The sequence below is a fragment of the Mirounga leonina genome, unplaced genomic scaffold (assembly GCF_011800145.1).
Source record: "Mirounga leonina isolate KUSES-001 unplaced genomic scaffold, KU_Mleo_1.0 Mir_165, whole genome shotgun sequence".
NCBI classification, from domain to species: Eukaryota; Metazoa; Chordata; class Mammalia; order Carnivora; family Phocidae; genus Mirounga; species Mirounga leonina.
The window spans coordinates 63,414,757-63,440,046 of NW_023270415.1; the positions used below are offsets into that span (position 1 = coordinate 63,414,757).

The 25,290-nt window shown below is 35.9% G+C and overlaps 2 protein-coding genes across 2 annotated transcripts in view; one reads left to right on the top strand and one right to left on the bottom strand.

Annotated features, from left to right (window-relative positions):
- Positions 1-22,657, bottom strand: part of MRPL13 (mitochondrial ribosomal protein L13) — a 48,191-nt gene extending 25,534 nt beyond the window's left edge. Inside the window, exons 1-4 of the mRNA XM_035011839.1 lie at positions 22,513-22,657; positions 18,068-18,191; positions 7,001-7,094; positions 1,139-1,199 (exon numbers count right to left, since the gene is read on the bottom strand). Of these exons, the coding sequence (XP_034867730.1) occupies positions 1,139-1,199; positions 7,001-7,094; positions 18,068-18,191; positions 22,513-22,632 (399 nt within the window). The 5' untranslated portion in view covers positions 22,633-22,657. The remainder of the gene's footprint in view (positions 1-1,138; positions 1,200-7,000; positions 7,095-18,067; positions 18,192-22,512) is intronic.
- A 241-nt stretch (positions 22,658-22,898) lies between these two features.
- The window catches only part of MTBP (MDM2 binding protein), a 71,318-nt gene continuing 68,926 nt past the window's right edge, over positions 22,899-25,290 (top strand). The window contains exons 1-2 of the mRNA XM_035011837.1: positions 22,899-23,032; positions 23,843-23,923. Coding sequence (XP_034867728.1) covers positions 22,915-23,032; positions 23,843-23,923 — 199 coding nt within the window. The 5' untranslated portion in view covers positions 22,899-22,914. The remainder of the gene's footprint in view (positions 23,033-23,842; positions 23,924-25,290) is intronic.

Here is a 25,290-nt window from a genome sequence, read left to right on the forward strand (position 1 = left end):
AAACAGGTGAGAGAGAAAAATAGTTATCCTAGAATTGCATATACTGAATAAGCAAAACTAACTTTCAAGAAAGAAGGCAAAAATAAAGAGTTTCAGACAAAAATGAGTTTACTATTAAGAGAATGTTATGATAGGAATGTCAAAAGAAGTATTTTGAGAAGGAAATTAATCCCAAAGGAAGGCTGTTACCTGAAAGGATTTATAAGCAAAGAGAATCATAAAAAATCAGTAACTAGGTAAAACAATAACAAGAATGTTGAATTGGAAGGGTTTTGAAAACTGTTGAATAGAGAAAGAATCATAACTGTGAGGGAGAGAAGGTGTTAAAAATCTTCTAAGGACCTTGATTTGATCTGGAGGAAAATAAAGATACTGATTAATCTTATACTTCTAATAAATAAACTCAATCCAAAAGAAGGCAAGAAAGAAAGAGGGGAAAAATTAAAATAAAATCTAGTTTAAGTGTAAAGTAAAACGACATTTCAGGCAAACACTATCAAAAGAAGACTGATGCAGCTTATTAATATAAAAAAAATACACCTGGAGTTAAAAAGCATTATTGGAGATAAAAAGGGCCAAGTACATATGCTGATTAATTCTTAGGAATAGTATAATTCCAAACTTAAATTCATCTAACACTAAATCTTCAAAACATACAAAGCAAAAACTGCTAGAACTACAGGGAAAAAACAAATCCACAATTGAGAATGTAACATAACTCTTTCAGGTAATCAATAAATGAAATGAACAAAAAAAGGTAAGACTTTTGATTGGAACAACATACTTTGCATATTTGATATAATGGATATATAAACATACATAGATACAAACAACGCTCTCTCTCCCAAGATGTTTTCGTGAACATATCATATTCTAGGTAATCAGGCTGGTATCAAGTAATTAAAAAGAAAAGCAACAAAACTATTTGGCTACATGAAAAACATAGTAAATAGTATTTAGAAAATATATAGATTTGAATAATAATGGGTTAATACTTATCAAAACTTGTGAGACAGTTAAAGCACAGAATTTATAGCCTTGCATGCTAGCTACATTAGAAGAGAAGCAAGACTGGAAAAACAGTTTCTGAACCAGTCTTTCCACAGATGACAAATAATAAAAAATACAATAAACTTACTGCTACTGGATCCTTCTGGTGAAGTTGAGCAGCTGTTACTTGTTTAAATCCACCTGGATAGCTGTGAAAAGAAGCAAAGACATTAAAACTGGGAGAATGAATGTTTTATAATATGAAAACTATTTTTATTATGGAATTATTGTTTTAGGAAACTATGCTGTTCATTAGTATCTTAAAAAAAATTAAGTAGTAACCTATGCTATTTGAAATGCTGTTCTTTTTAAGTGGTCAACTATCAGTGTTTCATAAAAGTTCCACATCGTGGAAAATTCACGGCATAATTATCTTTCAAGGGAATTTAAAGTTTTCATTCATTGATTCATTCATTCATTCATTATGGGGTAGTTTATCATGCTTGAATTAAGAAAGAAAAAGCAATGAGCCAATATGCTTCACATTTCCTGCCAAGTCAGAATGTATAGCCTAGGGGTCAAGTTTGGGGAAAATAGTGGTAGACCACTTTGGTTCTAAAGTCAAGTTCATACTCTGAAGAGGGGATGGTCCTGTTTCCTACTAACAATTGGTAAAAGACCACTAAGAGTTATACGCTGGTCTTAAGTAATAAAATATTTCACTGAATTCATATAAAAAATATATAAAACGGATAGAGGTTAAAAACTATATATACATTCGTATATGGGATACATATATATTTGGGATCGTACTGGTGGTAGTTTAGTAACTTGGATGCCCCATATCCCAGTCTAGAATCTAGGTTTGCCAGTGGCTACCAGTATAGTATTAGTTAACTCATTTTACCTTTTTATATGAGTTTATTCACATAAGAAAATGATACTATCTGCTCTATCTACCTCTCAAGATTTTTACAAGAGTCAAATGAGAAAATGTTTGTGAAACTGCTTAAGAAATTTAAAACAAAAACAATATACAGATGTGAGGTTTCATTATGCTGAATGGATAAATATAGCCCAAATGATTTCTGAGGAAGGGGAAAAGAAAACATAAACTCAGTGCACTCTGCAAAAGAAGTTAAAGATTACCTAAAATGTGATTCCTTTCGTAAGTTTCTTTCGACAAGACTTGAAAACGTTTGAAAGAACCACATTTCAGGAATAAAATTGAAGAAGCAGATTTAGAAGTTTGCTGAGAAAGATGGATAATTTTCAAAGTGATACTCTTGCATTTGTTTCAAGGAATTTCAGTTTCAGAAAAAGAAATACCTGTCTAGACTTCAATTCCCGTATTCATTCTCTCCATGGAAAAAAGTACTTTACACCTTCTACGCTAAAGATCACTTCTCTGTTTTCAACACTGGGATGCCAAATTCTAAAGCACAATACCATTTACGTTTTAGAGAATCTGGAGAGAGAGCATAAAATTCTGAGTAGACGAATGACTTGCATAGTGTAATAAATAGTTGATTTTTACTGGTGAAAAAGTAATTACACTTCTTCCTCCAGGGATAGCCTGAATGGAAGAGAAGAAACTTTGTTTTAAATGTTCGTCAAATTTTTTTCAATTCAAATTAATTCAGTAAATACTGAATGCCTATTGTGCTGAGTGCTGGGGATATACAATAAATTTAACGGTATCCTGTCCTCAGGAAAAATGACTAAGTGAATTCTACTGAGGCATCTAACAGTAGGCTGTATTTCTAACTCATATCAATACATTTTAGATGACTGAACAGTTAGAGTCAAAGTTCAAGGTGCACACATACACATCTCGCCTGACCTCTAAAACCACGAGAAGCGAATGTTTATGAAATATTTAGATGAGAAAAGATTTTCTGAGACTGGAAAACACAGAAGAAATTACAAGGGAAAAGAGAGATTTAATTATATAAAAGTTAAATAACCATACAACAAAGGATATCAAGAAAATTCGTAAAAAGTAAACTAATAGTGGATTAACATTCTTAATAGATAAAATACGCAGAGAAGGTGCTAAGGAAGGCATTGATACCTTATTATAAGGCACATGTAAACAATCAGATGCCCATCGAAGTAGCAGAATCTTATTATTAAATCATTTTTATGGCAGCACTGTGTCAGCAGTTTTACAACAGGCATTCTTATGCACTCCTAGTGCAATATTACAGTAACGTTTAGAAATACCTCTTAAAAGACCTATTATCATCCCTTTGATCTTGAAATTCGTTACATTTCTAGTTTTATTTTAGATTACCCTATATATTGAAAAAGCCTAATGGATAAAGATTTTTGGGGGGCTCTTTATGAAATTAAAAATTTTAATTTTAAAAAACAGAACAATCATTATATATGCAAATCATATTGTATACTACTACACAGTGACTAACAATAATATTTATAAAAAAGCTTTCTGGGAATTTTATATAAAGTGAAAAAGGATGTAAACTTGTGTATGTATTAAAATGTTTACTCCACAGGATGAAAAATGATTTTTAGTTCCTTCTTTACATTTTTCTGCATTTTCTAAAATTATCATATATTAACATTTTTACAACTAGAGAGTTAAATTTTGAATACATAATGTAACAGTGTTATGAGCATAATAAGAGTGGTACCTCCAGTGAGGTGAAGGAACAAAGTGAAGAGTCAAGAGAAACAGAAAGAAAAAGTGACTAACCCTACGGGGGATGACGAAATAGGGAAGGCCTTCCAGAAGAGGTGATATCTGAGTCAGGTTTTAATGGATAAATGTGAGAATTCTTGAGAAACACTCCTGTGAAGGAGAATAACACATGCAAAGGCAGAGAGGCAAGAAACAGCAATATGTTGGCTAAAATGAAGGATTCTGAAGCAGAAGGGATCGCTGGGTACCAACAATTTACAACAGTTTAGATTTTCATCCATAGATAGGAGAGCTTTACTGAAGAGGACACCACCAGCAGAGGGTACATTACACGAGCTGTTCACTACTGGCAGGGCTATTATTTTCCTTCATCTGCAGTATCACTACAGATATTATTGCTACAGCAATTACTGTAGCATTTTGTGTCAATACTTCCCCTTTATGCTTTTATCACATCATGTTATCCTGACTTTTCATATTTCCTTCCCCCATTATCTCTAAATTTTATAGAACTTGGTTTATCTGTAGAGATTTCCTAATAGTAGAAATTACTAAAGCCGTTTGTGAACTTATTTGGGCATTTGTATGGGCAAAGGATGGCTAATGGAAGCAAAAAAGTTATTCCCAGCATTTGAGACCTACTTAGGGGGGCTATTAAAGTCTGCTTGTCTAAGATGAAGGTGTACTTGGAAATAAAATAATAATTTTAATCAAGAATGAAAGGTCAACTTTTTTTTTAAAGATAGATTTATTTATTTATTTTAGAGAGACAGAGAGAGAGCATGAGTGGGGAGAGGGGTGAAAGGAGAGAGAGAATCTCAAGCAGACTCCCCACTGAACATGCAGCCCTATGCGGGGCTTGATCCCAGGACCCTGAGATCATAACCTGAGCTGAAATCAAGAGTCAGCCGCTTAACTGACTGAGCCACCCAGAAACCCATGAAAGGTCAACATTTCTAACCACATCTTTTACATGATAGTACAGAAGGTATGCTTAATTAAATTTATATATGACCTGAAGCAGAAGGGTTAACTAACACATTACATTACACAATCAAGATCTCACAAGATTTTAAAAGGCTGGAGATAAAATTTAACTAAGGTATTGCAGTTGGGTTAAAATGCAACTAAAACATACAAGGAAGATACATGGTTGAACAGCAACATGTCTAAGAAAGACTTAGGAGTTTTAGCTGATCATGAACTAGTGTACTACCCAGTGATATGGCCTTGAAGAAAAGTTCTGTTGCGATAGAGGTTTGCAACTGAAAGATGGAGGACTCCCATTATACCAGGAAACCATCAGAACATAGCCAGTTGAGTATATTTCGTTATGAAAGACACTGACAAGAAATGACTATATCTAGAGAGTGACCAAGAAATAAAGGCGATAGTCAAAGGGAAGCCATATGAAGAACTCTGAAGGACTATACATGTTTAGCCAAAGACAAATCAATGGGCTCTTATTGATCCCTTTCTCAAAATTATGTGAAGGATGTCCTGTGGAAGAGATATAATTATTTAACACTGTCCAAAGAGGAGAACTAAGACCAGTATGAAAGCTGGAGAAAAACAGATTATGATTCAATAGCATAAAGAGCTTTCTAAAATTTAAACCATTTCAAAGGTGGAATGAATGGGCTGCCTTACAAGCCACAAGATGGCTATTATTCAAACATTGGCAGAGAGACCTGGATCTTGAAAAGTATGTTGTGGGGATTTTAGGTATCTTCCAAATTTGGGATTTTGTTCACCATTCCTTAAACATCTCATGTATTATGGTTCAGGAAATAGCAGTAACATGAATGATAGGAAACAGAGAAAAAATTGAGAAGATTGACTAAAAAATGAGAATAATCTAAACCAGAGAAGTTATGTGAAAAGCTCCTAGGAAAAACAAATACTGTCAGTAATAACTAGTATTTGGTATAGTTCTGTGGGTTTTTTGATTAAATTATGTATGTAGCATATGCAAAATTAGTATTTTCTTAAATGCCAATTTTTGAAAATAGCTTTTTAAGTGAAATCTATAGTATTCTTTTAAGGGATGGGTTTGTTTACTTATTTATTTAAAAAAAAAATTTTTTTTAAATAATCTCTACACCCAACTTGGAGCTCACACTCATAACCCTGAGATGAAGAGGCATCTCTTCCAACTGAGCCAGCCAGGCACCCCTAGTAAGACCAATAGTATTTTTAAAGTAATATATTTCAACTACCTATCTTTCTTGACAACGCATTATCTTTTTTCGTTTTTGAGTATAGTTGACACATGATGTTACATTAGTTCAGGTGTACAACTTAGTGATTCAACAACTCTGTATGTTATGCTATGATCACCACAAGTGTAGCTACCCTCTGCTACCATACAATGCTATTATAATACCACTGACTATATTCCCACTCTGTACCTTTTATCCCTGTAACTTATTCATTCCATAACTGGAAGCCTGTATCTCCCATTCCCCTTCACCCATTTTGCCCATCCCCTCCACTCATCCCCTCTAGCAATCATCAATTTGTTCTTTGTATTTATAGCTCTGATTCTGCTTTTTGTTTATTCATTTATTTTTTATTTATTATTATTTTTTTAAAGATTATTTATTTATTTGAGAGAGAAAGAGAGCAGGAGCAGGGGAGCAGAGGGAGAGGGAGAAGCAGGCCCCCCGCTGAGCGGGGAGCCCAACGCGGGGCTCCATCCCAGGACCCCGGGATCATGACCTGAGCTAAAGGCAGATGCTTAATGGGCTGAGCCACCCAGGTGCCCCTATTTATTTGTTTTTTAGATTCCACATATAAGTGAAATCATATGTCATTTATCTTTCCGAGTCTTCACTTAACATTATATACTCACATTGTTGCAAATGGCAAGACTGCATCCTTTTTTGTGGCTGAGTAATATTCCAGTGCATGTGCACATGTGTACATCATTAGCCATTCATCTATCAGTGCACACTTGGATTGCTTTTCTATTTTGCCTATTATAAATAATGCTGCAATAAACATAGGGGTATATATGTATTCACAAATTAGTGTTTTCATTTTCTTTGGCTAAATACCTAGTAGTGGAACTAGTGGATCATATGGTAGTTCTATTTTTAATTTTTTGAGGAACCTCCATACTGTCTTCCACAGTGGCTGCACCAGTTTACATTCCCACCAACAGTGCATGAAGGTTCCTTTTTCTCCACATCCTCACCAACATTTGTTATGTATTGTCTTCTTGATTCTGGCCATGCTGACACATGTAAGGTAGTATCTCATTGTGGTTTTGACTGGCATTTCCTGATGGTTAGTGATGTGAGCATTTTTTCATATGTCTGTTGGACAATAGCTTTATCTTACCCAGTATGTGAGGAGTATACTTTTTGTTCCCATTTATTTCCAGAAAATGCAATGTGCCTTGTGTTCATAATGACAACATGATCCCCACAGTCACCTAGATTTAAAAAGAACAAAGAAAGAAAGATTTTATATGAAAGCCATGACCTTAAGAAAAAGTGATCTTGGTTATTTATAAAGCTTTTCAAAGCCTAAACAACACATTAAAATATATAAAGCAAGTCACAGTGTAACACCAAAATCCTTGAACAGGATTTTGCTGTTCTGTTCTTCTTTTATATAACATTTAAGTATAGAAAGAATTGGCCAGACATTTGGAAAATCTCAACACTGTAAGGTAACAGAGAATATAATAAAGATGCCAATAACGACAATACATCTTTGAAAGGCAAACTATTGTTATTCCTATTGTCTTTTCCCATTAATAATCACACTTTGCTAAAATGTTTATATTAACATACCTTTAAATATCTAATACAAACTTTGTCTTAAAAATAGAAGACAAATTGAAAACAATATGCATATAGAAATAAAAAGGTATGTTTTACCAATAGGCAAATTGAAAACAAATGTGAAAACATCACAACTGATTATTCTTCTCAAATTCAGAGAACAATAGAGTACTATGATCTTATGCTTAACTACTAACCCAAGGCTTTTTCCACCCACATTTTAACTAGCTACATTTAAACTGCCACTCTCAACTATGACAACATGCATATTTGATATGACAGATGACCTGAAAATTAAAATATATGTATTAGATTAATTTTCCAGTGAAAGTACCCCTAAATTTGGCTGTTCATCTAAAACAAAACAAAAAACCCTAAAAAGTCAACATGCAGTTTTTGAAGAAGTCACTATACATCACAAAATCAAGTAATCAGAAACATTTTTTAAATGCCTATTATAGTAAAAGGGAAACTTAAAAAGATTCTAAAAGCTTATTTTAAAAAAAAAACTTGAAAAAATAAGTATAAATAAATACCATATATGAAAACTAACGATTACATTATAAGATTCTACGCAGAGCTTTGAATTTGAATGACAGCATTTTCAGAGAGACATACATTCATAGTCTATGTGGAACAAAGGTAAAGGAAAGAGGATAAAGCAGGTAGGTTTTCTTTACCACAGTGAAAAGGAATCTAGAAATGTAAAGGAAAGATCCAGGAAGTTTGCTGTGAGTGGGTTGAAAAGATAGTTTGTATTTGGTGAATTGCCTAGAGTTCCTATAAGTGACCCATAGTGGGCTACTAAGGAATGCAATTGGGCAAATGAAAAGAAAAACAAAGAGGGTGAGAAGAGATCTACATCGTTTCAGAGAATGCTTCAGTTACCTTAGTTTTCAAGCAGACATTTACAGTTGAAGAAGCTAAGGCCTGCTAAGATTAAGTGATCTGCCAAAGCTCACATGCCATGTTATTTAACACCATGTTCTGGCTCTTTCCGTGACACTTACGTGGAGGAAAAATGGAATTGTTAACTTTACACAAAAGCTGAATTTATTTTTAAAATGTTACTTAAGCTGTAAGTATGCAAAAAGCACTTTGAGCTACTCCAAACAAAGCTACTCTCTTTTGTAGAGATCAAAAAGGATCTTTCAAAGGATATTAGAAAGAATACCATGGAGTAGATGAAAATCATGTTCTTTCATCTCTAAGGTATGACTATCTAATCTGGGAAAAGTTACTCTCTCTCCACAACTTATGCCAGATCTCTATTAAATATATTCTTAGAAGCACTTCTCTGACTCTAAATAGAACTAACCAGCAATTAAATATTTGGTTTTTTGACTGCATTATGTATTAAAACAAAAGCCAGTATTGTTAAAGGCTGAGATCCTGAATATAGTACAATCATTTCTGTCTAAATTTCTTGTTAAATAGACAGATTTCATTTTAAGGTTTTAACTAAAAAATTATGCTTTATAATATGCACCAAATGCATATAAATTGGAACTCTATTGCCTGATGAAGAGATGTTCCAAGAGAAATTAATTCCCTTCAGATTAAAAAAAATTAGAGTTCAGTAAGTAATTTTTAGAATAGGAATTCTGAGTTTATTTGTAAAAAATTCTCACCTTAGATGTGTAACCTTATTTGGCCCCTTTTTATAATATTCAGTGCTAAACTAAATAAATGTAATAAATGTAATAAATAAATAAATAAATATTAGGTGCCAAATAAATTCAGACAAAATCAATCAAAGTGGAAACTCAAAAGCTTCCCATCAGGGAACTGAAGGTCTCATGATGAGTTACACTATCAGGAGTGCTTCTCAGTGCTACGGCTTCAGTGTTTTGGCTCGTTTTCTCCCCTAAGCCAGAACTCCCAATTTTTCCTCAAAATTGCCTGGGAGAAAGAGAAGTAACATTCATTCTGTATCCTCTACATGCAAGGGCCTGAGTTAGGCATCTTAAAATCACTTTCTACATTGTAAGTCTCACAGTCATCTCACTACTATACTTGCTATTCTCCGAAGCATTATTCCATTATTTCTATTCAAAACACACACACACATAGAGGAATGTATACACAGATCCTCCAATCTTTTCTTTGTTCCATCCACTAGAAATACTCTCCTGATGTATTTCCACTTGCTAAATTTTATCCAAAAAATTTAAGTTCCACATAAATACCAAGTTCCAAAATAAATACCAGTCCTTCCATAAAGCCTTTCCTAATACCAAAGCCAACCTCCTTTGATTCCACAAAGGTGCCTGAATTTCTCTTATGATACTGATTTAACTCTATCTTGTCCTATTGTTTGTACAATTTTATTCCCTCCACCTACATTATAAGCTTCCTTCTGAAGACTCTTAATGTAGACTCATATAATGGGAGTTACCAGTCACAGTTAAAAAAAAAATTCCTGGTGTTCACTTTAATGTAAATAGGGCTTGTTCTATCACATCTGGCTCCCATTCAATTCCTTTCTTAGATTTCATGGGAGATACTCCTAGTTCTTATCTTAGAAATCAGACCATTCAAAATCGTCTGAGCTACTCAGACTCCATACAAGGGTAGATTCAGATGGAGATATATATAAGTTTGGCAGGATTCTCTTCCAAAATCTGCTTTATACTCCTTTTCCATTGATTGATTGATTAACCAACTTACTACTTACTAATGCTAGGTACTGTTCTTGATGTTGGGAATATAGCAAAGAATACAACTGAAATCCCTGTTCATAATAAATCTTACATTCTAGTGGAATGAGCTAGACATTAAACAAACAAGTAAGTAAATATACAATATGCCAGGAGCTGATAAATAGAGGGGGATAAAGAGTAATACAGAAGTATTATTAATTGGTACAGGTTTTTGTGTTTTAATTTCCCTGGGACAAAGGCCCAAAAGTGCAACTGATATATGGTAAACTCACGTTTAGTTTTATAAGAAACTGCCATATTCTTTTCCAGACTGGCTGTACGATTTTACATTCCTACCAGCAATGTGTAAGTAATCCAATTTCTTTGCATCATCACTAGCATTTTTATTGCCACTATTTTTTATTTTAGCTATTCTGATAGATGTGCAGTGATATCTCATTGTGGTTTTAATCTGTTCCCTAATGGCTAATAATGTTGAATTTTTTATGTGTTTATTTGCCAGCTGGTCATGTATTTTGCTCATTTCCTAATTACATGTTTATTTCTTGCGGGCTGTGTAGTTTTCAAATATTTCCCTTCAGTCTGTAGCTTGTCTTTTCATCCCCTTCACAGCGTCAAATCCTTCTTTAAAAGTTCTTTGGTTTATTAAAAAAAAAAAAGAAGAAGATAGCAGGAAGGGAAGAATGAAGGGGGGGGAATCGGAGGGGGAGACGAACCATGAGAGCCTAAGGACTGAGAAACAAACTGAGGGTTCTAGAGGGGAGGGGTGTGGGGGGAGGGGTTAGCCTGGTGATGGGTATTAAAGAGGGCACGTACTGCATGGAGCACTGGGTGTTACACGCAAACAATGAATCATGGAACACTACATCAAAAACTAATGATGTAATGTATGGTGATTAACATAATAAAAAAATTTAAAAAAATAAACCCAGGTTTAGGGGCACCTGGATGGCTCAGTCGGTTAAGCGTCTGCCTTTGGCTCAGGTCATGATCCCAGGGTTCTGGGATCGAGCCCTGTTATCAGGCTCCCTGCTCAGTGGGGAGCCTACTTCTCCCTCTCCCACTGCCTCTCCCCTTACTTGTACGCATGCTCTCTCTCTCTCAAATAAATAAATAAAATCTTAAAAATAAATAAATAAATAAAAGTTCTTTGGTTTAGCTTGGTGGTTTTAAAACTGTATTTGATAGAGATGTCAGGTTCTGAGAAGGTGACTCACAGGAGCAAGGGTCCAGCATCTTCTCCCTCCTTCAGCCAGCGCAGCACTGCTTTGTTTTTTTTACAGATTTATTTATTTGAGAGAAAGAGCACATGGAGGGCGGGGGCAGAGGGAGAGAGCCTCAAGCAGACTCTGCGCTGAGCGTGGAGCCTGACACGGGGCTCTATTTCATGACCCTGAGATCATGACCTGAGTAGAAACCAAGAGTCAGACGTTTAACCAACTGCACCACCCAGGTGCCCCTGTGCAGCACTGTTTTTATATATTGGGTCTCCATACAAGATTTGGTTTGAGAAATGTTTGAAAAATAGCTATTTCAATTTAGTGATACATAACAAAATTGGCTTTGGCCATTACGTTTGTTTCTAACCTTGAAAGATAAATGTCCAAATGCCTAGCTCAATGTTATTTTTGGCATCCCTGAACTTGTGCATAGCCAATACAACAGATGACCATGTAGGTTACCACAAAATCTACTGAGTGTAAAGACACTGTGATAGGACTAAGGAGTGTTGTTCAAATTTATTGATAATATCTAAATATCTTCCAAAGGAGCTAAGTATTCTGGATGTAACCTGAAGCAAAATTCTCCTTCACTGTTTTGTACGATGATATCCTAGGAGCGGAAGAATAAATGTGTAATTAAGACTGCAAAATTAAAATGATGCAGTAATTGACATTTGAAATAAATTGACACTGAACTTGATAGTAAGAAAGAAAAATATGTTAGCTGGCTAACTTTAAAAACAGCATCCTAAACTTTATTTTCTAACAAGTCCTTACAAGATGTAAATAATACAAGGCAGAATGCTAGAGATTGGACTAGATCTAATCTAATCTTTGTTAAACTGGTGTGCTAGCATTCATAATGTTAAGAACTGTTTGCTGTCAAATAAATAAAAAAAATAAATAAATAAAAAATAAATAAAAAAATCTTTAAAAAAAAAAGAACTGTTTGCAACTTTTGTTTCATTTCATGTAGATCAGGAGTATTTCAGGATAATCTAATAATAACTTTAGAAAATGCTAAATAAAAGTTTCTCTTTGTTTCTTTTCTTTTTAAATTTTTTATTTATTTTTAGAAGATTTTATTTATTTGAGAGAGAGAGAAAAAAAGCACAAGCAGGGAGAGGGGCAAAGGGAGGGGCAGAAGGAGAAGCAGGCTCAGCCCGAGCTCGACGCGGGGCTCCATCCCAGGACCCCAGGATCATGACCTGAGTGGAAGGCAGAAGCTTAACAGACTGAGCCACCCAGGTGCCCCTCTCTGCTTCTTATAAATGCTCATACAGTCCTCCTCAATTTTTCAATTTGTAAGCAGCAAAAAGAGTGGAATCCTCATGAAGAGTAAGTCATAATCCAAAAATTACCATGTGTCCTTTCTTTTCATTCATCAGTGACAAAGAAACAAGCTCAAAAAGCTCTCAGGTCCCAAATTCAGAAGGGCAGCTCTAATTAGAAAGAGGAGAGAATGCTTTTCCTAGTTCCACATCATTTCCAGCTTGACCCAGACCACATTTTCCATAAAAAATAATCTCATAAGTGGAAATTTGGTTTTCTACAACACTTGACAAAGTCCACTGGACCTATAAAGTAGTTCAAATATCATATATATCATGTTTAGATACATTATTGGTTAAATTTTATTATTTATTTATTTATTTTTTGTTGGCTAACTTTTATAATCACTCCAGGATATACGACCATCATTTATAGTATTATTTTTCTGGGAAACTGCATGTCAATTTTCAAAAAAACATGTTTACAGTGATTGTGAGCACATAACACATGCTTAATAAATGCTTACTAAACCAATGAATGTTAGAAGTAAACTTACAACATGAGATGTTTGTAAGTAGAAAATTGCTTGCAATTTAAGTCTTGATTTTAGTGACATCTTGTGGAAATAAAAAGTTTTGCTGATATGTTACATATTAAATTATATAGTAAAACAAAAATAACTCCGTCTTTAAAATGTAAATTTTTAATTTCATAGAAAAGCTGTTCTCCTTTACTAGAAAAGGATGACCGGAGAGGCAGCCACAAAAGCTCGTCTGGTGTTCTAGAAGAATATTCTCATTAGGTACCTAAGGAATACTTTTGCAATAATGACCTGCTTATAGAATGCAGAACTTTAATTCAGTGAACAGATAAGTGCTATACTTTAAGGAAATCAGATTACTACTAATTTTACTTTTCCCCAAATTTTGTACTGTTTGTATTTCTACAAAAACAATCTAAGAGATCTTATGTACGACCTTGTTAATAACATTGCTAAGGTAAAAAAAAAAACCAACAAATCAGCAGGAAAACACAGCCTAAGTGGCTAAGAATCACCACACTGAGGTGGAATGGGTAATTTACCTCTGAGGAAACAAGTTCCTGGGTTCTGGTCTCAGTTCTATTATAATATAGTAGCTGAGTGACAGTGAGAAAGTCACTTTATTCTTCTGATTTTAGTTTTCTCACATATAAATGAGGCAGTTAAACAAAATATCTGAAGTCCTAAGGAATTAATTTCTATGATTTGGTAATTCTAGGACTATAGCATTCTCCTTGTCTGCCAAAAAAGAGATTTTTAAAGTAGAGATTTCTAATTAGTCAAGCATAAGTCTGCTCATCACTATTTTACTTTGGAAGTACAGGTGCTCCTCATTATTCATGGATTCCACATTACAAATTTGCCTGTTCTCTTAAAATTTATTTATAATCTCAATACCTGCGGTACTTTCTTAGTCATTTGCAGACATGTGCACATCAGTGGAAAATTTGAGTGGCTTGATGTACTCGTTTCCAACTGAGGTCAAATAACGTAATGCACTGACTGTTCTCTTACTATAAACAAGTGTCCCTTTGTGGTCCATTTAGTGCTAGCTTTTTGGCATTTTTGTTCTTTTTAAAGTGACTTTACTTTTTAAATATCCCTCAAGTCTGATGCTCAAGTGCTGTGTAGTGTTCCTAAGTACAAGAAGGCTCCAGTGTGTCTTACAAAGAAAATGTGTGTTAGATAAGTGTTGTTCAGTCATGAGTTACTCTGCAGTTGGCCATGAGTTCAACAATGTGTGTATTAAATAAGGTGTCTTTAAACAAAAACACATAAACAAGACTATATATTGATTGGCTGACAAAAAATGCTGTGACCAGAGGCTCATAGGAACCTAACAGTGTCTCTCCCAGAAGCAACGATTCGGTGTTCACTCTCATTCAGCATTCGTGGTGACTTTAAAGAACAGAACTACAGCGAATATTGAGACTGTGCTTGTAAAACATTTTCTTAAAAGTGTCATTCCACAAAATGTTTCTGACAAGCATTTCTGAAGGACCAGACATTATACTAAGGTGCCTGAAGAACAAAGATCAACATGACAGAATCCTTACATTCAAATACTGTACTTAAAGATTTCACAGGTTGTGGGCTTACTTTGAAATTTTCATTAAGTGAAGAAAAAGATTAGAGCAGCAAGTATGAGAAATGGGGAAACTCGCAAGTTCTTGCTCTTACCCAAATCAAACCATCTACAGGTCTCTTTCTCCTAGCTCCAAAGATCCAAAATCTAACTTAGTTGAAATGCCAGAGCCCTGATTGAAAGTAATTTCTTCATTCTCAAAACTGGTATTCATGAATGCATATATCCACCAAAAAACATTTTATGCAGTCCAGCTATGTGTCAAACACCATTCTAGGCACTGGGCATATATAGCTGTGAAAAATTCAGGCCAAGTTCCTGTCCTCTTAGAACTTCATCTAGTAAAGGTAGGTGGATAATGCACATTTATATACTATGTGTGATCAGTGAATGCTATTTTTTTTTCTTTAAAGGCAAGGTAAAGTATAATAAGTGAAAGGGGGAGCTGACAGAGGAATTGGGGAAGGCCTCTCTCAGAATATAAATGAGCAGAAATCTGAAAGATGTGAAGGAATAAGGCATAAATTTGGAAAATCCCATGCAGGCAGAGGGAACAAAATGTGAAAAGGCCCTAAGGCAAAAATGTGTTGGCAGGTATATTAATGAAACAGTAATAAGCCTTAGTGGATTACTCAAGGGAGGTAGGAAATAAACTCAGGGAGATAATAGGGACCACACCATGTAGGTCCTTGTAGGGCACTGACATAATTTGGCTTTTACTCTGATTCTCATTTGGAAAAGACAACTGTAACTGATCTGTGGAGAAAAGACCCTATTGGGGCAGGCAGATCAGTGAGGAGGCTTTTGGAATAACCCAGAGTAGAGAGTACAGTGGTTTAAAATTACAGTAGAAGAGAGAGTTAATGAGATGTGGCTAGATTTCAGATATATGTATTTTTTCAGATATATATATTTCTTCAGGTATATTTTTTCATATATATATATATTTTTTACAGGGAGTTGAAAAAGGGAAGTCACAAATAAAGCAAAGACATCTGACTAGAGTAAGAAAAAGAATAGAGAAGCTGTTAATTGAGATTGGGAAACTAGAAGTAACAGGTTGGTTTGGGTGGGGGAAATCAGGAAGTATGACACCTCCAAGTTAAACACACATTAACATGCTGGAGATGTCTACTAGATACCTAAGAAGATTTGCTGAGTAGAAATGTGGTTATGTGAGTCTGGAATACAGGGAAAAGGTAAAAAAATGAAGATATAAATTTGGCAGCTATAAGCATGATAGAAGATAGAGATATGAAACTGAATGTGATTGCTTAAGGAATGTGAAGGGGTCCAAGGAGCAGGTTCCAGGGCACTCCTAAGTTTTAATGAGAGAAGACTGGGAAATTGGAAAGTTGAAAAGAACAAAAGGAACTGGGAAGGAGGAGTTAGCAAGAGAATGCATCCAAGAACAAATGGAGAATGTGTTTAAGAAGAAAGTTCTTTACATGAAAACTAGCCCGGACTCCCCAAAAGGGTAGCTGCAAGAAGAAAATAAGGATTATTCTTTATTAAAAGGACTAAAGAAACATAACAACTGAAGGCAATACAAAAACCTTGGTTGGATTCTGGTCTTAAAAAGAGGTAACAGCTATAAAGGACATTCTTGGAACTATTAAAGAAATTTGAAAAGGCACTGGACATTAAATCATACAATTAAATTATGTTTGTTTTGTTATGTGTGATAAGGGCATTTTGGTTACACAGGGGAGTATTGTTATTCTTAGGAGACACATGCTGAAGTATTCAGGGGGATTTATTATGACATCTGCAACTTATTTTCCAATGACTGAGTAAAAAATTATATGTTAAATTATATGTTAAAATGTTAGTAACTGTGTAATCTAGGTGGAGGGTATAATTCACTGTACTATTCTTTGAGCTTTTCTGAAAATGTGAAAACTTTCACAGTAAAAGTTATAAAAATGTAAAGGACAAATAACTCAGCGGAAATATGGGCAAAAGACATGTATAGACATTTCACAGAAGAAGAAATGATAAAAGGCCAATAAAGAAAAAAAGATACATAGCACCATTTGCAATCAGGACAATGCATACAGGACAATACATCAGAAGAGTGTATTTCACATCTACCAGAATAGTCAAACTTAAAGAGAATGAAAACATCAATGTTACTGAAGATGAGGGATAATACAAACTCTGGACATCAGCGTCAAGACTAACTAGTTTCCCAAACCCAGTAACTCCTGTGCTGTAAACAGACCTCGGAGAAACTCATCCACATATGCACTGGAAAAATACAAGAATACTGACAGTAGTATTGTTTGTAATGGTAAAAGAAAAAAAAAAAAATTGGAAATAACCCAAATGTTGAGTATGGGTATTTATTTCATCATCATTATAACTGTTAATTTTCTTTAAAATATTACCTATATTTAAATATTAATTTATCTATATCTACACACTGTATATGTAACTTCATGTTTCAAAAAGCTAAAACTACGATCAATTGCCAAAAATGGTGTTGACAGGTCAAACAAGATGAAGAGTAAGAGCTAACACCTAGATCTTGCTGGGTGGTCCCTGAAGTCCCAGGTTAAGTGAAGTCAATCAAAACTACGTGTAACAAGCAAAAGTCTTTTAGTATCAAAACAACTTTTTTCTTGGGGCGCCTGGGTGGCTCAGTTGGTTAAGCGACTGCCTTCGGCTCAGGTCATGATCCTGGAGTCCCGGGATCGAGTCCCGCATCGGGCTCCCTGCTCGGCAGGGAGTCTGCTTCTCCCTCTGACCCTCCTCCCTCTCATGCTCTCTGTCTCTCATTCTCTCTCTCTCAAATAGATAAATAAAATCTTAAAAAAAAAAAAAAAAAAAAAAACAACTTTTTTCTTTTGTATTGGAAAAGGGTTACAGAAAATCAAATCTATCAATTAAAAACAGAAAGAGTAAACTTTCCATGTCCAGCTAGTTCTATCCATCTTCCTGGGGGAAAAGGTTTTTGGAAGAGAGGGCAAACTTATTTCTTCATTTTCAAAAATTCTCTATTCAAATGCACATCGCCATGTGAAGAAACATGTATAAGAGTGAACATATAATTTATAGTCCCAATCAGGATATCTGAGAATGAAAGGAGGGCTACAGCTAATTTTGCTGTTGTAATGGCATAAAATGGGGTCGTCTCAGGCAAACTGGTCTGTATGGTTTTCCTATGAATAAGCCAAACTCATTGTAGTGCCCCAGTAGGTTTTTTGCTGAATGGAACAAGGGATCCCAGGAAAAAAAGAGGTCCTTAGAAGTAGTTCAGTCAGACTTTTTCAAGATTCTATTCTGGTATGAAAATTATGGTTACTAGTGACAGATCTAAAATGATACTCACTCAGTTGATGGTATATAGGTTTATGCAATCCTTGAAGTTTAACTGATGCCAAAGCAGCCAGTTTGCCAGGTGGCTGCATTTTCCCATCTAAGAGATACCAAACCCGAGCAAAAGTGGCCCATTGCTAAGGGAAAAAAAAATTTAAAAAGAGAGAAAACAAAGAAAATTCTAATTAAAATGGAAATAATCAAGTTTATTATTATATACCATCATGAGTATTCTACAGTTAATATTAATAATAAATCAATCACAAAGAGCCTTCATTTTGTATTCATTTCTATTTCTGGAAAAGGAGGGTTTTTTTTCATTACACAAAGATTAACACAGTAATTTTTCCTGCCTGCTTTTCTATCTGCAATATGGATGATGCTTTATTTAAAACATTTCAAAGATATATTTTCCTTTATATTATGACTTTTTTTGTATCACATAAAATAGAATCTGGAATGGTAATGAGAAACTCTTATGAAAGTAGAAACTGTTTATAAAGGTCTTCAAAAATATTTTGAGACTAATAGATATTAAATTGAAAGATGAGTGACCAATTGAGAACTGAAGACCATTCAGAAGTTCAATTCCATGGGAGAATACAGTAACAGAATATAGCTGGACAAGTATAGATGGATGATGTTGAATAAACTTAAATTTTAAGTAGCTGATTTAGACATCTTTAAGCTGCCTCAGGCATAAACCACTGTCTTTGCAGTATCCATCAGTAACTTCAAACTCTAAGAAAATTCCAGCCCAGAAAGATCTCAACCAGATGTTTTCTCTGTGCATATACATAAGTTGCTGAACAATGCTGGAAAAAATACAACAAGGCTAACTTGTTTTATTTTAAAATTACAAACTTCAAATCGGCTTATAAACTGCTCACCATTTCTGTTTTTCTCTCTCACTTTTCTAGTTTCTACTTTGTTCTCCTCACATATCTTTTGTCAGATTTATCTCTTAAGTATTTCACATATATTTTTTAAAATTTGTTATTGTTATGTTAATCACCATATTACATCATTAGTTTTTGATGTAGTGTTCCATGATTCATTGTTTGTGTATAACACCCAGTGCTCCATGCAGAACGTGCCCTCTTTAATACCCATCACCAGGCTAACCCATCCTCCCACCCCCCTCCCCTCTAGAACCCTCAGTTTGTTTTTCAGAGTCCATATCTCTCATGGTTCGTCTCCCCTTCTGATTTCCCCCCCTTCATTCTTCCCCTCTTGCTATCTTTTTTTTTTTTTTTTTAACATATATTGTATTATTTGTTTCAGAGGTACAGGTCTGTGATTCAACAGTCTTGCACAATTCACAGCACTCACCATAGCACATACCTTCCCCAATGTCTATCACCCAGCCACCCCATCCCTCCCAACCCCCACCACTCCAGGAACCCTCAGTTTGTTTCCTGAGATTAAGAATTCCTCATATCAGTGAGGTCATATGATACATGTCTTTCTCTGATTGACTTATTTCGCTCAGCGTTAACACCCTCCAGTTCCATCCACATCGTGTATTTCATATATTTTGACGTCACTGTAAATGGTATTGTATTTTTAATTTAAATTTTTTTTTAAAGATTTATTTATTTATTTGAGAGAGAGAGAATGAGAGACAGAGAGCATGAGAGGGAGGAGGGTCAGAGGGAGAAGCAGACTCCCCGCCGAGCAGGGAGCCCAATGCGGGACTTGATCCCGGGACTCCAGGATCATGACCTGAGCCGAAGGCAGTCGCTTAACCAACTGAGCCACCCAGGCACCCTTAATTTAAATTTGATTGATTGTTGCTAGTATATGGAAATACACTTCATTTTTTGCATGCTGCTCTTATACCTGCAACCCTGCTAAACTTATTTATCAGATCTAGTAGCTTTTCTTAGATTCCATCTGATTTTTTACATAGAAAATCATGTTCTTTGCAAATAAAGACAGCTTTTAGCTCATACCCTTTCCCTACTACTCTCAGTTTAGGACTAACTAAGAAAAATTCAAACAATGGGAACTGTATAGGACAATCTTTTTTTTTTTTTTTAATTCTTATGTTAATCCCCATACCTTACATCATTAGTATTAGATGAAGTGTTCCATGATTCATTGTTTGTGCATAACACCCAGTGCTCCAAGCAGAATGTGCCCTCCTCAATACCCACCACCAGGCTAACCCATCCTCCCACCCCCCTCCCCTCCAGAACCCTGTTTGTTTTTCAGAGTGTATAGGACAATCTTTTGCAATAAATTGCAAAGGAAAAAAATAGGAAAAAGAACCGATTTATTAAGAGAGAATTAAAAAACAGGAAATTATTACATTCTGGATCCTAAAACCAAAGGAACAGTAAAAATATTATGTATTTCTTTTTTTTAAATATTTATTTATTTGACAGAGAGAGATTGAGAGCAAGAGGAGGGGGGAGAGGGAGAGGAAGAAGCAGGCTCCCTGCTGAGCAGGGAGCCCAATGCAGGGCTTGATCCCAGGCCCCAGGATCAAGACCTGAGCTGAAGGCAGAAGCTTAACTGGCTGAGCCACCCAGTTTTTATGTATTTCTATATTTTATGTATTTTTATGTTTTCTATATTTTTATTTTATGTATTTCTGTAACAAATTTTATGTATTTCTATAACATATATGAGAAAATTGAACATATACTACTCATTTGAGATTAAGGAATTATAATTAATTTTTCTTTTGTCTTTGATAAATGGTATTGGGATTATAGTTTTTAAAAGAATCCTTATCTTGTAGAGAACATATTGAATTATTTACTTATGAAATAACAGGAGTCTGAGATTCACCTCAAATTCATAAGGAAAGGTAAGAAGTGAATGGAGGTACAGAGGAAATAATATTGGCTATGAGGTTTTGAAACTGGGTGATACCTACTTTTATATGTGATTGAAATTCTCCATAATAAAGTTAAAGAACAACAACAACAAACCCTCCTGACCTCACTTAGCCACTGCTTCATTTCTTTCCTCTCCTTTGTGGCAACATTTTTCCAAAGAGATTGTCTTTATTCCTCATTCTCTCTTCAACCTACTCCAACCTGTCTTTTGCCCTCCCACACTCATCGCCCTCACTCTACCGCCTGCCAAAGTTACCAGGACCTTCATGTCACTAAGTCCACTGTTCAATTCTAAGCTTCAGTATAGGTGATCACTTTCTCCTCCTGGGTATTCTTTCCTCACTTGATTTCCAGGACACCACCCTCTGCTGGGTTTTTTTTCCTACTTTGCTTCTTCTCTTACCTCTTGCCTCTGAAATGTTGAAATGTCCCAGAATTCAGTTCTTGGTCCTTCTCTCTTCTCAATCCACACTTCCTCAAAGACTACAACCAGACTCATGTGTTGAAATGCCATTTTCATGCTTAGCACTCTCAAATGTAGAAATTTACATCTCTAGCCTGGACCTTCTCCCCCCAACTCTACACTTGTATTCAATTGTCCACTTGGCCCCTGCCCCACAGTGCTTTTTAAACCATATGTAGCAAAGACTAGTTTTTCCCCATTCCATTGCAGATCAATTATTCTGACTAAAGATAACCCCAAACTTTGTTTAAAAAAATTAAAATACTGCTATATCATCAAGTTGCTATAAAAGTTTTAAAATGTTTAAGCTTATTTCCTGTATATGGCTCATCCAGGAGAGGTAACAAACAGTTCAAGAAAGCAATCATACTTGGAGCAGAACTTGGCTAAGAAGCATCTCAGACCAACATACCCAAAACTGAACTGCTCTTCCACCTGAAACCTGCTTCAATTTCAGTCTTCCGTATCTCAGCTGACGGCACACCCTTCCAGTTACGGAAACAAAAAACCTTGGAGTAACCCTCGTTTCTTCTTTGGTTAGCTCACATTCAATTCTTCAGGAAATCCTTCTGGCCCCACCTTCAAATAGAACCTGACCACTTTTCAACACTCATCGCCCTCACTCTACCACCTGCCAAAGTTACCGGGACCTAGTTTGGTTTGTGCCACCATCATGTCCAGCCTGGATTACTGCAGTTGGTCTCCAAACAGATTCTTTGTTTCTATCTTCCGTCAATCCCCATCTCTGAACAGTCTAAACTCAGCGGCCAGAGTGCTCCTTTTAACACCTAATGACATCATGGCTCCTGGCTCCAAATCTTTCAATGGATCCTCATTTTACTCAGTAACGAACAAATTCTCACAATGATCTACAATGCCCTATCTGATCCTCCTTATTATCTCTGACCTTCTCTCCGAATACCCTTTCCGGGGCGGGGGACATGAAAAGGGCTGGCTGAAAAGAGAAGAGTGCCAAGAGCACAGCAAGCAGTAGCCAGAATCACGACCCTCGTATATGCTTTCCCGAGGCATCCTGGCTTTCCTGTCGGCTTTCCTGCCGACTCAGCATCATTAAATCCACCCGAGCCACTGACTTCCTTCTGCCGGTGTAATGAATTCCATCAAGCTACAAGAGTTCGAGCTCACCTGGGGTGCCTTAGAGAAACTCGACATGTCTCCCCCACCAGCAGGACCGTCCTTTTCCCAGGATCCAAGGCCAGACCTCAGCATCACTCGCCCGGCGGGAAACGTTACAAACCCAAGCATGACAGTTCCTAGGCCAGCCAGGCCTCGTCAGCTTCCCTGCTCTTCCTGGGTCACCTCCAATCTTCCCATGGTAGCAGTTTCATCATGAAAGGAGGAAATAAGGCAGCTATTGAGAGAATAACTCCCCAAAAGAACCCACCAGCCGGAAAAGCTGCAGCAAACAGACGAGGGCGCACAATTTCCAGCCGACCAAAAGTGGAAGGGAACCGGAAGTGTATCAGTAGCGCGCGACTGTTTGGATGTGGAAACCGGGACTTGAAACAGTAGTTCAGCTCTAAGGAGATGGATCGGTACCTGCTCCTTGTGATCTGGGGAGAAGGAAAAGTCCAGTACGCAGCGGGTGGGGAAGTGGAGCATGGGCCTGGGGAGTTTTCCGTGGAGGGTACCGAGAAGCTGCCGGGTAAGCGCGGGGCTGAGAAAGAGCGGGAACGGCTTGCGGGGAGGGAAGAAATTTAAGTCGGAGACCCAGTTCTGCAGGGGAAGGACCTATCTCGAGTTCTCCCGGGGATTTGTTTCTCTCTGGGATCGGCCCAATAAGGGCTGACAAATGTCGTTATCTTAATGGAAAAATAGGGACAAATTTGTGGATGCAAAATCCCAGCGCTCAGAAGTTCTTGGCACAGTAAAAATTTAACTGAACAATTCTCTGTGCTTTAGGAATGGAATGTCTGCTTGTTGGAAATATATGCATTCAGTAGGGTTTCCGCCTCCTGTGTGTTCCAAATGCAGGTAGTACAGAAAGGAACAAGATGTAAAAGGGGCTTACTCTCCTAATGGGAGGAGACATCCTACACATAAACTAAGCTAAAAAAAAAAAAAAAATTGGTAAATTTAAAACAATTGTAACCGTTTGAAATTGCACTCCTTTTTGGCGTTTCTGTCTAATCCGTATTCCATTTTGTTTGTTTTGATTGGGCAAGCATTTTGAGGAGAAAATATATGTGGTTGTATACAGAGTATTGTGGTAGAGTTTCCCTTCTCCGCTTAAAGTTATTCTTTGCGGGGATTTTTGGATTTGTGTTAACTGGCTAGCATATACAAACTGGGCGCCTTTCTTCTCTGTTTGCATTTGATTTATTATATTGAAACTAGAAAATGTGTAGTTCTTTTATGTACCATATAATGTTCTTGAGAGTCTCTGATGGTGAAATTGGAATAGGCCTAGATTACATAACTCTTGAGCCCATTGAGTTAGTCTTTTCTTTTTCAGATTTAACAGCAGCAAATGTTTATCATCTCCTGAAAAGAAGCATTAGTGCTTCAATGAATCCAGAAGATAGTACTTTTCCCGGTAAGTATAGCACAAATCCCTTATTTCTCTGACACTGCATTTGTATTGGTAGTAAATTTAATTAATTTGGTCAGTTAAAGTTACAAGAGATATTTGTTGACTGTGCATAAGCCACTGGGATAGGGAATTAAGGAAATACAAACCTGAAAAAGATGATATCCCTCTCATCTTGCTGCTTCAATGTAATCAAATTGTGTGGAAATTACTTTAGGTTCTCAGCTTGACTTTTGTTCCGTTTATGGGATTTTTTTGCCCATCTTTAGTTCCATATAAAATAGGGTAATGTGGCATTATTAGAAGGATTTGCGATTTTGTCCTGAGTACAAATACATTAATGCTTTTACACCCATTTCTTACCATTTTTTTCCACCTTACCTCTTAACAGATTCTCTTTAAAGCACTTCATAATTGTTAAACACAGTGATCCTTTCTCCATTCTTATCTGTTTTAACTTTAGAAAAAGTATTTGGCTTTTTTGACCGCACCTTTGCTTTTGTAAAAATCTTTTTTCCTGTGGTTTCTATTAGCATTATACAGATCCATCTATTTATTTTTTGATAGTTATCAAGTTATCTTCTCTTTTACTTCCTCTTTTGGCCTCTGAGAGTGTCTTTCACAGGCTCAGAGAAAAGAGATAACCAAAACAGGCCAAGGCCTAAAAGGTGAAGGAAGCTTCTGGAGATGCTAGGGATAGGGTGCTCATTTTGATAACGTAATTCTCATGACTGTACTGTCTGTTCCTTTCTCTCTTCTTTCATTAGAGAACCTCTTGTCTGTCAGGTTTAAACTGTCACCCTGGGGAAGTTATTTCTAATGCTTTGTGCTGCCGTAGTCCGTTTGCCCAGTTGCAGTAGTACTCATTAAATTTTCAAGCTGGTATAATTTAAGTCAGTACTGCTATTACTGCAAGAAAGATTTTCTTTCACTTGTGCCTTGAAAGTATACATTAAAGAGCTATTGGGAGCATTCTAGGAATTCTCGTGATAAATTTCACTTCCTGTTTGGGTGGATAGACATTTCTTATCCAGGCAGTCCTTGTTTGCCCAGTAATCTGGGACTATGTAAGTGATTGCACACTGAAACCACGCTAAGCAATCCTAATAGAGAAAAAATCACAATTGTTCCATGACATTTTTTGTCAAAACATTAAAAAGTCTCTCACTGTTGGTTATACATGTAGAAGAAATGGGGGGAAAAAAACCCCAGTAAAACTAATAGTTATTTCAAAGGCTGTAATTTGAAGCATTAGAAGCATTGAGAATTAGAGTGTTTATTCTTCTTCGTCTTTTTTTTTTTTTGTAAAAACTTTATCAGAAGTAGTTTGAACAGTTCTTGTCACTTTCTTGTCATCATACAACTTAGGATAT